The sequence below is a fragment of the Notolabrus celidotus genome, chromosome 16 (genome assembly GCF_009762535.1).
Source record: "Notolabrus celidotus isolate fNotCel1 chromosome 16, fNotCel1.pri, whole genome shotgun sequence".
Taxonomy (NCBI): Eukaryota; Metazoa; Chordata; class Actinopteri; order Labriformes; family Labridae; genus Notolabrus; species Notolabrus celidotus.
In genome coordinates this window covers 727,537-740,040 of record NC_048287.1, presented here as the reverse complement: position 1 = coordinate 740,040, position 12,504 = coordinate 727,537, and the positions used below count along the sequence as shown (strand labels likewise).

The following is a 12,504-nucleotide window of genomic DNA, read 5'->3' as shown; positions in this document are numbered from 1 at the left end:
GAGAGAAGACTACTGTTACAAGCTGCTAAATCAAGAGAATCACAGCTTCTTCTTTTGAAAAGTACACACACATACAAAAAAGATAGAACAAATAAAAACTAATGAAAGAAAGAGAAATCAAGAGAATCACAGATGTGTGTGATGTTATTGTGGACGGAGGGAGGAATAAAAACACTGAGGTTAATCTACCAATCAGACACGTTCAGCATTGCAGGCCCTGCCCCCCTAAAGTCCCTGACCTATGAGAAGTACTACCCCCCTAGCAGGGGCTTTTTAGGGGGGAGATTATCTACCCCTGAACTAAATTTCGACCCTGGGTCCACCGGTCGAAACGCTCATAGTTCAGGGGTAAAGTCCCTGCGGTTGAAAAACGCCTTCAGTCTTGAATAGTTAAAGGCAGTTTCAGCCTCTTCTCAAGGAGTCCCATTTTATAACTCAGAGTTTTGCCTGAAAGGAGAAGGGAAGTGAAGTCATGTCTTTATTCAGCAGAAGCTCTGTTTGATGGATGTGACAGAGGCAGCAAGGTGACAAAGTCAACATCCAGATTTTAAGGCTGGAGACACTTTGGATCAGTGCAGTGGATGTTACTAAAAGAGGAGGTAGAATGTCAAAGCAATTAAGTTCATGATGAGAGGTTTTATTATTTCATTGCTAGTGTCTGACATTTTTAGAGAGGTTGACCTCTCTAAAAATGTCAGACACTAGCAATGAAATAATAAAACCTGTTGTTTTATTTTTTAATTATTATTATTATTATTATTATTATTATTATTATTATTATTATTATTATTATTATTTATTATTATTATTATTATTATTATTATTATTTTTGTTATTATTATTATTTATATATATATAGGGTTTTTTAAATCAATTAAGAATTATAATTATGTATCATTTTTATATATTGTATATATTGTTTTACACTTTTTGATCTAATTGTGATGTGAGAATATATTGTATATTATATATGTGTGTATTATTTGATGTGATTTGTTATCAATGTTATTACTATTATTTTTGCTTTGACAATATTGTTTTTTAACTTTAATGTCAATAAAGCTGTTTGAATTGAATTGAGAGAGAGATTGTTATTATTAATTCTATTATTATTATTATTATTATTATTATTATTATTATTATGATCATAATTAGTATTATTATTGTTATTATTATTATTATTATTATTATTATTATTATTATTATTGTTATTAATATTATTATTATTATTATTATTATTATTATTCATTTATTTTAGCTTATTATATTTTAGATATATTCTTCTATACTTAACAAAAATGCTCTTTTAGTTTAACATAGAATTTTTGGTGTTCTGTAATTGTTATTTTGTGTTTTATTTCTAATTAAGCTTTAGCAATATCAACGTATGTTTTCCATGCTAATAAAGCCCTTTGAATAGAATTGAATTGAAAATTGAGAGAGCATGACTTTCAGTAAGGATTTGATTTAGTGCCAATAAGTTCTTGAAAATGATAAATTGGATAAACAATCAGGAACATTGACCTCAGCACCATGTGGGTTCGGCTTTGCAGTCTGTAATACATTTCCAGCTGCTGGTCTGTAGAGAGGAGGCTCCATCCTGACCACTTTCAGTGTGAGGCTTAAGTCACAGGTCAGGGGACTGATGGTGTAACATGTACAGCCCTCATTTAGGGTGGGTGGAACAGCTGTTCAATAGAACTAACCCGGCATTAAGCCATATAGCCATTACACAAACACACACCCATACGCACATGAAGAGATAAGTCATTTGGTCAGGTCTTAACCACCTCCCAGACTAAACAGATGGGCTTAGACAAACATTGTCCCATTTAAGGCAGCTGTAAGTAATACTGTCATCATGATGTGGAAACATGACTGCACAGAGGGGAATCCTCACCCATCCAAGATGGCCTAAATTATACTCATTGATAAAGCTTACAGTAATAGAGGCGAGGTGAGCCCTGAACTGCTGCTCAGTGTTTTATTCTACCTCATTGTCCCGCTCTCTGCTTCCTGTCACATGTGTCTGCTGGTTTCTCTGAGTCTGGAGCCGTCATCTCTGGATGCGTGATTTCAGACACCGACCAGTCAGGGTCCGGGAGGCAGACACCCTCTCTACTTTTAAGAGTAGGCTTCAAACTTTCCTTCCTGATAAAGCTTATAGTTAGATCTGGATCAGGCTTCGACCAGCTCTTAGTTATGCTGCTATATGCTGCTATAGGCTTACACTGCCACACTGGGAACCTATCTCATCACTTACTTAAACTCTGCCTGTCCCATTAAAGTTACTAACCATAGACCTTTCTGGAGTCCCTGAGCTCCCTTGTCTCGTAGGTTCCTCTGAGCTGCCGTAGACGTCCTCCTGCTGTGGACGTTCCAGACTCCAGCTGATACGGACGTGCTGGACTCCAGCGTCAACAGCTACTACTACTGGTCTCATCACTATCACCGCTCCCTCTCTCTCTTATTCTCCTCTATCCCTCTTTCCAGACCCAACTCGGTTGAGGCAGATGTCTGTCTAACATGAGTCTGGTTCTGCTCGAGGTTTCTGCCTGTTAAAGGAAGTTTGTCCTCTCCGCTGTAACTAGCTAAATACTGTGAGGTGCAATGCTCATGATGGATTAAGGTGGGGTCAGACTGAGTCTTATCCTGTCTTGGTGTTGGGTCTCTGTTCATAATTTGACAAAGAGTGGTCTAGACCTGCTCTGTTTGTAAAAGAGTCATTTGTTGTGATTTGGTGCTTTACAAATAAAGATTGATTGATTGATTGATTGATTGATTGATTGATTGATTGATTGATTGATTGATGATACTGTCCCTGTATCCCTTCCTGCTGTCACGTGACTACAGCAGGATTTCATGATTTCATAGTCGTGAGCTTCCTTGCCACCAATGCTGAGGGTCTGCTCATGGTTCAATCCATGAAACTCGGTTATGGTCCTGACCTCTTCATGAAAAATGCCAGACTATTGAATTCAATCAAAATGGACATTATAATATCATTGCCAAAAAACAATGATAGTAAAGTGAAAATTAAATCTGTGAATAAGCGCTTCAACTTAAAATGATTTTTTAATGAACTTCAGTATGCCAAATAAGAATATTGACTCTGGCAGGATGGACATTTTTCTCTTAAGACTCACTCGTTCTTTTATATTTTGAACTAAAACTGTGTAATCTTTCAGATTAAGTTCTGTACAAGAAAAACCTGAAGTGAAATAAAGCACCGTGACTGTCAGACACAAGTGAACCCAATGCAGCTCTAACAACCAACAAATCAAAATCCTTTTTATCAGAAGGATTACCATGTGCTTTAAAACTGACCCTAAACACAGTAGAACTGTCATGGCATCCTTTTGTTATTGCAAGAACTGGATTTGGTGTTGCTTCATCAACCACAAGCGTGTTTATGCCACTTCAGAGGCACCATTAAAAGTTTATAAGCCCAATGATACAAGGCCTGTGTACACCGTTTTCTGAGAAGCTCCCTTGTGGGTAATTATTTTAAAGGAAGTCCTTCTATTGTTGGAAATGCTTATTGTGGAGCTAAAAGCTGCAAAACAGCTGTTCCCAAAAGGTTCCTGAAATACTTGGTGGAGACCAAGAGTAGAGTATTTACTGTGAATCCACAGTTAAAAGCTGTGAACCTTAACTCTTTATATTCATATACAGATCGGGTTTATGTCACTTCATATATCCTAAAACCAGACTATGCAATCTGTATGCAGTGTTTGGTTAAATCAACAAAAACGTTTTTCATTTATAAAATATAATAAGCCCCTTTAAAGCCTCTGGTAACTCAAATCAACAAAAACGTTCTACCTCTGATATTTATAGTCACATTTACATACTATTATATGTATTTAAAATATTAGAACTGAACTTTAATCCAATTTGTTAAGTATTATCGGTTAGGTTTTTTAATATCGTTCTGACACTAGGATAAAGAAGGCGGAGCTAACCTGGATATTTATGACAAAATAATTATCTAACCAATCAGACATGAAACAGAGTCACGCCCACACATGTTCAACAAAACTACTCCGCTCCTGCTCAGACCGTCTCCTGACGTCTCAGCCAGCTTCCCCTCAGTGTTGTCTAAGCTGTTAGCTTGTTTGCTAATCACGTACTGCCTGTAATCTGTCTGTACAGCTGTTTCTCTGCTCTTTGCATCGCTGTGCTCGTGTGTCCCTGTCTGCACATTCACCGCTGGAGATGACAGCTTGTTGTCATTCTTCTATTTCCCTTACTGAAGTGGATTTTGGGAAACGTTGGGACGCGGCTAAAGCAATCCCACACATGCTCGGCTCATTTCCCTCAGGACTGGTCCACTAACATTCCCCAGGACCGGTTCACTAACTTTCCCCAGGACCGGTTCACTAACTTTCCCCATGACCGGTTCACTAACTTTCCTCAGAACCGGTCCACTAACTTTCCTCAGGACCGGTTCACTAACTTTCCCCAGGACTGGTCCACTAACTTTCCCCAGGACCGGTTCACTAACTTTCCTCAGGACCGGTTCACTAACTTTCCCCAGGACTGGTCCACTAACTTTCCCCAGGACTGGTCCACTAACTTTCCCCAGGACCGGTTCACTAACTTTCCTCAGGACAGGTTCACTAACTTTCCCCAGGACCGGTTCACTAACTTTCCTCAGGACCGGTCCACTAACTTTCCTCAGGACCGGTTCACTAACTTTCCCCAGGACTGGTCCACTAACTTTCCTCAGGACAGGTCCACTAACTTTCCCCAGGACCGGTTCACTAACTTTCCTCAGGACAGGTTCACTAACTTTCCCCAGGACCGGTTCACTAACTTTCCTCAGGACCGGTCCACTAACTTTCCCCAGGACCGGTCCACTAACTTTCTCCAGGACCTGTCCACTAACTTTCTTCAGGACCGGTTCACTTACTTTCCCCAGGACCGGTTCACTAACTTTCCCCAGGACCGGTCCACTAACTTACCCCAGGACCGGTTCACTAACTTTCCTCAGGACCGGTTCACTAACTTTCCCCAGGACCGGTTCACTAACTTTCCTCAGGACCAGTTCACTAACTTTCTTCAGGACAGGTTCACTAACTTTCCTCAGGACCGGTTCACTGACTTTCCCCAGGACCTGTCCACTAACTTTCTTCTGGACCGGTTCACTAATTTTCCCCAGGACCGGTTCACTAACTTTCCTCAGGACCGGTCCACTAACTTTCCCCAGGACCGGTCCACTAACTTTCTCCAGGACCTGTCCACTAACTTTCTTCAGGACCGGTTCACTAACTTTCTTCAGGACCGGTTCACTAACTTTCCCCAGGACTGGTCCACTAACTTTCCCCAGGACCTGTCCACTAACTTTCTTCTGGACCGGTTCACTTACTTTCCTCAGGACCGGTTCACTAACTTTCCTCAGGACCTGTCCACTAACTTTCTTCTGGACCGGTTCACTAATTTTCCCCAGGACCGGTTCACTAACTTTCCTCAGGACCGGTCCACTAACTTTCTCCAGGACCTGTCCACTAACTTTCTTCAGAACCGGTTCACTTACTTTCCCCAGGACCGGTTCACTAACTTTCCTCAGGACCGGTCCACTAACTTTCTCCAGGACCTGTCCACTAACTTTCTCCAGGACCTGTTCACTAACTTTCCTCAGGACAGGTTCATTAACTTTCCTCAAACAGCTCAGAGTTTAGACAAACATCTCCGTGTGTCACTCGGAGCCGAGCTCCTCTGTGTGCACATACTACACTTCAGCCTCCTCTGCTCCGGGCGTCCCATGGTCCTCAAACATGCAGGCTGTGAACGCTCTCTTGACCTGTCAATCAAAGAGTTAGGCCACGCCCACACAGTCCTGAGAAATGCTTACACAATACATTTTGATATTGTTTGTGAATTTGAACTACTTCCTGAGGCTTTGAAGGCATTTTTTAAAACAAAGTTCTTTTTATCAAAAGCGTCTTTACAAATGTGACTCACATTTTAATGTCAAGCTTCAGAAGTAAAGAGTAGCATCCAATAAAAAGTAATCTACCTTGTACCACTCCTGCAGTTCGTGGTCTGAGAACTCCGTATTCTCTCGGAGGTCCTGCAGCATCTCTGGCCGCAGCTTGCTGTTCTGTTTCCCCATGGCAGCAGGACAGGACTTTTGGTTTCCTTGCCTACAACAGTGACTGTAGCGCTGGCCAAGCCGTTTTTCACACCTGTCAGTCAAAGAACAGAAACAGGAGGTCAGCAACAATTAGGCAGACAGGAGACTGATCCCCAGTGACGAATCAGAAGTGAAAGACAAATGGTCAGCAGATATCAGCACGTCTCTTTTATAACTCTGGAACAAATAAAAACATGACTACGTGACTTTCTGCTTCGTTCAGAGCATTTTCATCACAAGTGCTGCGTCCAGCAGAGTAACACAATGTCTCACATGTGATAGGAGTGTCATCTTCCATAACCTGCATATTATCCAATGACAGCAAGAGAAGGCCATCACCATCATCGAGTTCAGACCTGTGTCAGTCCACACCATAGACTGTATAAAATATGGAAGTAGTATCTGTGACCTCACCCATCTGTTTCTAAAGCACTTTTTTTAGGCCAATCGTCGGCGGCAGTCATATTGCTGCTCTCGAGCGAGGGTGATGTAAAGAGGCGGGCTTTGAGCCTCCTCGCCAACATCTACAGTGTTCCCACCTGTCAATCAAGTCAGCTGTGCCTCTCATTGGAAGACTCGTAATCTCAATATCTTTGAAAATGCGGCGTTCTAAAAAAATTCACCCCCATACAGTGTGTGCTGATCCAGACTCCACTCGTTTTTTTAAACCAGGCTGTATTGTCATATATGCAGATTCTTGAATTAAGGAACTGTGAAGAGTGGTCCTGAAATAAAGAAAACAATCTTGTTCTACGGCTGGGAATTATGCAAATGTAACAGGCCCCGTATGGAGGACTGTTGCCAGCTTAGATTTGCCCTGTAAATAACAGGGAAATAATGAGACAAGCAAACAGGTAGTGTGTTTCTTCTCCTTGCTTCTGCCAGTCTGAAGACAAGGACGATCGAGCACACTAAGCCGTCTCACCTGGAGGTTACGCCTCCTTGTGGCACAAATTGGAACCACACTCTGAATGAGATTTTACACAAAGTTAATGAACTAATGCTCCCAAATATACATTGACAAAATGAAATATACCAAATACACAACAAAATAAATCACATAATGTGATCACACATTTCTGTGTGTCACACAAACCATTATTGAAGCTTGTTACCAGTTTAATCAAGCTCAATACCAGCTCGAATATCATATCAAGTAAGGTTTGTTTTCTTCAAATAAGATTTATTTTCTGATGCAAGACCTGCTTGACGAGATAAATTGTCCTTTTAGACAAAAAATAAGAGTAATTCCCCAGAAACAAGTTTTTCTTCTTTCTTGAAATTCCTTTTTTGCAGTGAATGAGCCCAATTTGCTTAAATATTGGCATTTTGGTCTAGTTTGAGGGCTAGTTGTGGTCTTTCAGTGGCTAGACTTTCATGCTAGTTTTAAGAATTCCAGCCAAGCAAAATTGGCTTTCCCCATTGGCAGATTTTTTTGCTTGATAAAAGACAATTTGAATGGGTGTGTATGGGGTTTCTGGTACTTCCGGATCCTCAATGAACTGCAGTTCTTTGCACACTGGACTGATATTTTCAGACCGGAGGTTGCTGCTTGATTCAAACTAAGTATGCTTGTTATGAACATTCTATGGAGACAGGCCCAATGTACACCCTGTGTAAAGAGTGACCAAATCATCCAGTGGTAAAGCATTGTTGATGATATGTCTGAGCTAATGGTTTCAAAGTGTTCATTTTTCACATCATGGCATCGCTGCAACATGCCCCACATTGTCCCTCACCAACATACTCTTTCTTCTTCTTCATTTCGCTTGTTGGGACCTAACTATGAGAGAAAAGAAAGCTGCACTCCTTAAACAGGAAGAATACACATTGAGTTTGTGCAAATAAAAACAAATAGAACAACAGAAACATAACAGAAGTCTGTAACAAGACACTGAAAATGATGTAACTTTGTCCACCCACGAAATGACTTTCTAATTATTTTATAAAACCAGGGTAAGTCATGTCACTGTGTTGTCTCCTAATTCCTCTGCCAAGAGACGTTATGCAAACCCACAAGTCTTTCCACTGCTGCATCACATTTGAAAAAACGTTGAATAATCCCAAACGCACCCCTGTGACGTCAAACACTAGCCCACTGATCACATTTCTGGGTTTATCTGACCAGCTGTGTGTTTGTGTGTCAGATCAGCTGTGGTGTGTGTGTGTGTGTGTGTGTGTGTGTGTGTGTGTTTATGTGTGCGCCCAGATCTCCTAATCTTCATCTCAGCTAAACCTGCCCTTAAAAAAAAAACACATTTCAATGATGCAACTATGTAATGGTGCCTGTCGCTATGTAACCAAATCCCTTTAAAACACCATCGTTTGCCCGTTAATGATGATGTCATATAGATGATGATGGTTTTAATGACATAATATGATGTATCACATGTAATGAGACTGTCAGGTGTTATATTCAACACATGAAAATCCAAACAAACATGTGTGGGTGGGTTTATTTCAGACCGCTGACCTCCAGTTGTTCCTCACACACACTGTGTTTTTACAGATGTGTATTAGAGGAAGGGATGATGGCAGATGATGCTGTAGGATGCTATAGGGGACCGTGAGTATTAGCTAATCCCATTCATATGCATTCACACACCGCTGTCTAGCCCAAGGACACTTATGGGTGATACTGCAGGACCTGGAGTGGGACTGCGAACCCTCTGATTGAGAGACCTTTGAGGTGGAAGGTGTGTGCCTTGCAGATCATCATCTTTATACGCAGAAACAAAACCCACACTTATGATCAGCTTGAGTTGCAAACACTGACAGCAAGTCCTGAGAAATGCTCTGACCTGCAAAAGAAGCTGTTTTTTGAACAGAGTTTTTTCAGAGTTGTGGATGTTTATTTTCACTGCATTTTAAATATTTCACTAATGTTTCCAGAGGCTTTAAATCCAAGTTCAGTTTTTCTGTTTTAATCTGTCTTTGATGAATAAAGCCACACACCACAGTTTCATACAAAGTCAAAGGACACAAGCAGGAGCTAAATGACTCCTGGAGGAGTTATGAAATGGCACCTGCAGCATTCAAGGCTACAACTGAAGTTTGCCGGCATCGCTATAAAACAGCAATTTACATGTTAGCTGATAAGGTGGAGAACAGAGCGAGCTGACAGCTGTGTCTCAGATAACACGCCCGTGATACATGCACTGACGCAGATGCTTTATAGGACCTGCAGAAGAACAACACCAGGCGCCCACACAGTCCAGTTGTTGATTAGAGAACTAAGTAACAAAACACACAGTGTGCACCTTTGTGTGTGTGAGAGAGGACACGTGGGTGGTGCTTTCAGAGAAGAGGAGCTTGGAAGGATGAATGGATTAAATTGGAGAGACAAAGATTTATAATTAGACCAATTAATGCTTGAGGATGCAAACAGAACAAACCATCATCTTAATTAGCTGACAGAGAGGAGGGATAAGAAAAGCAACCTGCCGTTAGTGCGAGGGACTCACGTCAGATTTAGTCTACTTTACACATTGATAGTGTTGATGCTGGGGACATTGTTTATATGTGCAGGGACTAACCAAACTGTCTGAGTCTGATCTAACCCAGCTACTGCTGCACACTCGTTTAGATGGTAAATGACAAACCTAGACCAACATGCCATGAAGTGAAAATGATTCCGCTCTGTGAGACCTCATGCAGCAAATATAAGCTTTGTGGTAACATCACAGATTTACTGATACTACTCTACATCCAACAATCTCTCAAGTGTCACAATATATGCATTTAAAAAACTTTCAATAAAAAAATAATATTTTATAGTGGCTGGCTTCTCACCCACCTTCAGAGTCACAGGACAGCTCATGTTGTAATGATTAGAATAGCTCTATCCTTTCATTGTGGGCTTCTCTATGAAAACAATAAACCATGAGGTGCATTTGGACCAAGAGTTCCAGGGTCTTTTAGCCCCCAGAAATACTTTCCCCTAAACTAAAAGATTCCTGTGCCCCCAATGTTTCGACCATGGGCTGAAGGCCAGCGATGCATATAGAGAAAAAAAAAGTACACTGGTGCACTACACCACCAGACCAGTAGAGGGCAGTAAAACAAAGAGGAATGCCATTCATCACAGATGACACCATAGAAGCAGACGGACAGGCAGGTATCATTATGAGCAACACAACAGTTAGCCTGTTAGCATGAAGAGACTCAGCTGGTCTGTTTTAGATGGTGCTATATTTCATCACAGATGGATTCACTGAATCAACACGTGAGAGGAGATAAGCGCGAGTAGCAAAGACGTTTCAACACGCCTTTAAAATCCTTTTGAACTCAAAAAGCTGTGGGAGAGATCGGCCGGTGTTTTGGTTTAAACAGCGACCCTGTTAACTGGAGACTTTCAGCCGGATGCATCCCTCATAAACGTTTTTAGACAATCATTAAATATCTGATGAGGATGTTTTGAAATCTTAATAAAAACTAAACTAGTTTGCATTCCCAGGAACTCCCTCTGTGTTTCAACAGCTGTGTAAACTCCACAAACACTGACACGTTCAGCTGAAGGTCTCCAGTTTACAGGGTCACTTTTCAAACCTGAACACCGGGAGAGGGCTGAGAGAAGACTACTGTTACAAGCTGCTAAATCAAGAGAATCACAGCTTCTTCTTTTGAAAAGTACACACACATACAAAAAAGATAGAACAAATAAAAACTAATGAAAGAAAGAGAAATCAAGTGAATCACAGATGTGTGTGATGTTATTGTGGACGGAGGGAGGAATAAAAACACTGTGGTTAATCTACTAATCAGACACGTTCAGCATTGCAGGCCCCGCCCCCCTAAAGTCCCGGGACCTTTGAAAAGTACTACTCCGTTAGCAGGGGCTTTTTAGGGGGGAGATTATCTACCCCTGAACTAAACTTAGACCCTGGGTCCACCGGTCGAAAAACGCCTATTGGTGCAAATACTAATCCAGCACATTACTGTAGTATAACAAGAATAGAGACAGAAAAAACTTATTGTCCTTCAACTCTCACTCAAAGCGGTCATTATCTAAATTATGGCATGTCTTATATCCTCACTGCAATTCAAATAAGAAGTTGTATAAAAGTGTCCCCCTGTACTGTTGAATGAGAAAATAAACCACAGAGACATGTTTTCTTAACCCGGCTCCCTGCATTGAATTTGTTCTAACGTGGCTTTCTGAGCCAGCTACATGAGTCCTTGCAGTGACTGAAGTTTGCATCATGACGACTAAGTATGAGTTAGTTTGCAGGATTAAAAAAGATCAGAAGATGAAAGGAGGTCTTCTACAGATGTATGTTCAGTGTTGTTTCTGGGGATTAGACAAAGAGCTTCTCCTGGCCCTTCTTGCTGAGATCATCCGTCTGCAGGTTTGACGAAGCCCTCAGAGATCAAATCACAGACAGTGTTAAGCATGCTTTAAGTATTTTCTACCACACAACAAAGACTACTCTTAGACCCTGACCTTTTCCCTGCACTTTCACTCTCTCCCTCCACTCTGTTCTTTTTCTGCATCCCAGCTACGACCAGTGAGAGCTCACTACAGGCCTCCCCGCTGCTCTGAGAAGCACAGAATCACAACAAATGTTTCTCCCCTCTCTGGCTGAAGTTATTTTAATCAGTCCACATCCACCCAGACCTCTACTTCAAATCCCTTCCTTCATCCCTGCATCCTGAAGCATGAATCACTAATCCATCTCTTCAGTCCAAGTGCCCGGTGCTTATTTGTTGTTGTTCACCCCCCTCATAAGTTACCCCGCACACGGAGACGCAGACCCTTGAACATCTGTTCCAGTGCCACTAAGCGGGTCACTAACCTCTGGGTTGATAATGCTTGCACAAAAGGGAGGAAGGAGGGAAAGACAGATAAAGCAGGGGATACAGACATGCCTGCAAATGATGTAACAGTAAAGATGGAATCAGGGAGAGAAAGAAGCTAAGATCAGAGCGAGGTGCTACCAGAGACAAAAGAGATACTGGGGGGAGGAAGGAGGTACACACTTACATGAGGGGGTACCTGGATCTGACTCAAGAGTAGCTACACTCCCAGTGTTCATTTCGTGAATGAGAATTATGACAATAAATGTTCATCAACGACTCATTTTTTATGATGAAAACAAGACTATGACGAGCTAAAGTGCATCACCGATAATAAAAACTCTGACGAACATATGTTTAGATTTTGTTGACGAGACAAAAACTCTAGTGGCCCACCGTCGGACATTAAGAATCCATGTTTCCCCCGCTGTGCGTCTTTAAAGATAAAGTGATGACTTCCTGTGACAGGCTGAGTTATTATCTGAGGGGCTCAGTGTTAGCTTGGTCTCTACCTGCAGCAGGTGTGCTTTATGAACCAGCTCTCCTCACCTCCATGCATCTGTCTCATC

General features: G+C 41.5%; 1 protein-coding gene across 2 annotated transcripts in view; it reads right to left on the bottom strand.

Annotated features, from left to right (window-relative positions):
- Positions 1–12,504, bottom strand: part of hpca (hippocalcin) — an 80,403-nt gene that overhangs the window by 16,240 nt on the left and 51,659 nt on the right. For both annotated transcript variants that reach the window (XM_034704076.1, XM_034704077.1), the window contains exon 2: positions 6,023–6,191. In XM_034704076.1, the coding sequence (XP_034559967.1) occupies positions 6,023–6,118 (96 nt within the window). In that variant the 5' untranslated portion in view covers positions 6,119–6,191. The remainder of the gene's footprint in view (positions 1–6,022; positions 6,192–12,504) is intronic.